Here is a 2,261-nt window from a genome sequence, read left to right as displayed (position 1 = left end):
CCTCCGCTCTGAGAGAACGCCGCGCCTCCGCCACCTCCGCCCTGAGAGAACGCCGCGCCTCCGCCTCCACCGCCCTGAGAGAACGCGGCGCCTCCGCCGCCGCTGCCCTGGGAGAAGGACGCGCCTCCGCTGCCTATGCCCTGTGAGAAGGACGCGCCGATGCATTGCGAGAAGGACTTCTGCGACATCGACTGGGACCGCTGCTGCTGAGCCGCGGAAGCAGCAGCAGGCGCGCTCGTCCCGCCACCACCACCGCCACCGCTGCTCCCTCTGGTCCTCCTGAACCACCAAAACAACACACCGCGATCACAAACCGAACCAAGCACGCGGCGGAACGAGCGGGAGCAGCCGGCGGCGAGAGGGGAGGAGAGGGGAATTAATTAATTGGGCGCGGATCGGCCTGGGCGGGAGCACTGTACCGGGGAGGGAGGACGGAGATGGAGGCGAGGTCGCACGCCTTGTTGATCTTAAGCTTCATCACGTGCTTCCGGAGTGGCCCCCCGCCGAGGAGGGCGCGGCGGTGATCGCCGGCGGGGGCAGGAGGAGGAGAGCGACGGATTGGGTAGCGGTGGTGGTGGTGTTGGGGAATGGGAGTCACCGAGAAATTTGAATTCTCTCTCTGCTGCTTCCTGGCCTTTGGGCCCCTTCCCAGGTGCCGTGGTCTTATAGGATGCCGGCCATGTGGGCTCAGGCAGGCAACGTGGGCGGTGTGCGAAACGGGTTTGCGTTGCTGAGCATACAGCACGTCCTTGAAAAAGGCTCCTTAGGTTTTTTTAGAGTTAATACCAACATTGTACATAAAGTTGTAGGGGTGGAAACGGATTCATACAAAAACTAAAAAACCCCACAAAACTGCCCCTCCAACTTGTCTGTTATAACAAAATCATACAAAACAGCTGTGGAGGCGACATTTGGCATGCCACGCTGGATTTTGGCACACACACCTTATTTTACAAAAAGCCCCTCGCACTCTCTGTATTTGTGTTGCACGGTCGAATCCCTGACTACATCGCCCTCTCTGCATCGATTCCCCATTCGTAAATCCCTAGCTCCTCCCACTTGCCGTCGCCCTCTCCGCCGGCAACCGTCTTCGCCGCCCTCTCAAGATGAAGGGGTGCACATCATTGAGCGGGAAGCAGCAGGCAGGACGCCGTGGAGCAGGGGCGTCGTCGTCAAGCCACCCTCTCCCGCTCAATGGATGTGACCTCGCCGGTGCCGACATGACGAAGGACGGCGAGCCTTGGGCGAAAATCACCGGAGAGGTGCGCTACATGGATGTCGATTTCTGCAAGGTGCGTGTACCCCTTTCCCTCGCCGATTTGCTTCAGATGCCCATGAACTTGGGCTTTCCTGATGCTAACATTTGATTTGATATGATGGTAGGGGACTGAAAACCTACCAGAATTTGACTGGGGTATACCTCTATCCTCTCCTGATGCTGCTTTCAATGGCACTGACAAAAGTGACCCTTGTTGCCACTTACTGAACCATGCGTGAAGAGTTTGCTCTGATGGATATGACTATGGTCGTAGATTTCTTGTTTGTCCTCGTGAGGTTAGTCAAGTGCCCAACTTTTGTTAAAAATGGCATGTCAGAATATGGAAAAAGGTGTGCTGTTTATTTTCAGGGTTTATAGGTTGCACTGAACAAATTGTTGTACTGAACAAATTGGTATTATGTGTTTTGCAGGGTTATGATACATGTGCTTATCTGAAGTGGGTGGACAAAGAATGGCAAGAGAGGCCTAGGCAGGTGATTGGCAAACTTGCTGAAGAGAATGTGGCTCTTCAGAAATTTGTCTTTGACAAGGATGCTGAAATTATGAGGCTGAAGGAAGAGAGGAAGGCCATGATCATGAAGCACAAGAAGGAGATCAGGACTAGGGAAGAAGATCACCCAAAACCCCATCAACATCACAGAAACCCTCTTGGCCAAATATTGTACGGACGCGCGCAGAAACCCTACTGACCAAATTGATCCCGAAATTGAGACCAAGTAGCACAAGAAACCCTACTGATCGTGGCTGCCATGTGATATGCACAAGAAAACCTAACCATGGGACGAATAGAGGAACAGGGGAAGCAGACGAACAGGGGGACGTAGGAACAGGGAAAGCTTACCATATTTAGGAGGGAACTCGCAGGGTTCCCTTCGCCGCGGCTCCATGGCGCCCTCTCTTGTCGGCGATGCACTCCACGGCCGCGTCGCCGCCTCGCCTTGAAGACGTCGAGGAGGAGGAACATAGGAAAGGCAAGGAGGAG

The 2,261-nt window shown here is 54.8% G+C and overlaps 1 protein-coding gene across 1 annotated transcript in view; it reads right to left on the bottom strand.

Moving 5' to 3' along the window:
* LOC119360954 (protein PAIR1-like) overlaps positions 1-478 on the bottom strand; it is a 5,588-nt gene extending 5,110 nt beyond the window's left edge. The window contains exons 1-2 of the mRNA XM_037626381.1: positions 420-478; positions 35-279 (exon numbers count right to left, since the gene is read on the bottom strand). Of these exons, the coding sequence (XP_037482278.1) occupies positions 35-279; positions 420-478 (304 nt within the window). The remainder of the gene's footprint in view (positions 1-34; positions 280-419) is intronic.
* Between the last annotated feature and the right edge of the window lie 1,783 nt (positions 479-2,261).

Source organism: Triticum dicoccoides, chromosome 2B (genome assembly GCF_002162155.2).
Source record: "Triticum dicoccoides isolate Atlit2015 ecotype Zavitan chromosome 2B, WEW_v2.0, whole genome shotgun sequence".
Taxonomy (NCBI): Eukaryota; Viridiplantae; Streptophyta; class Magnoliopsida; order Poales; family Poaceae; genus Triticum; species Triticum dicoccoides.
This window is presented reverse-complemented; position numbering and strand designations above follow the sequence as displayed.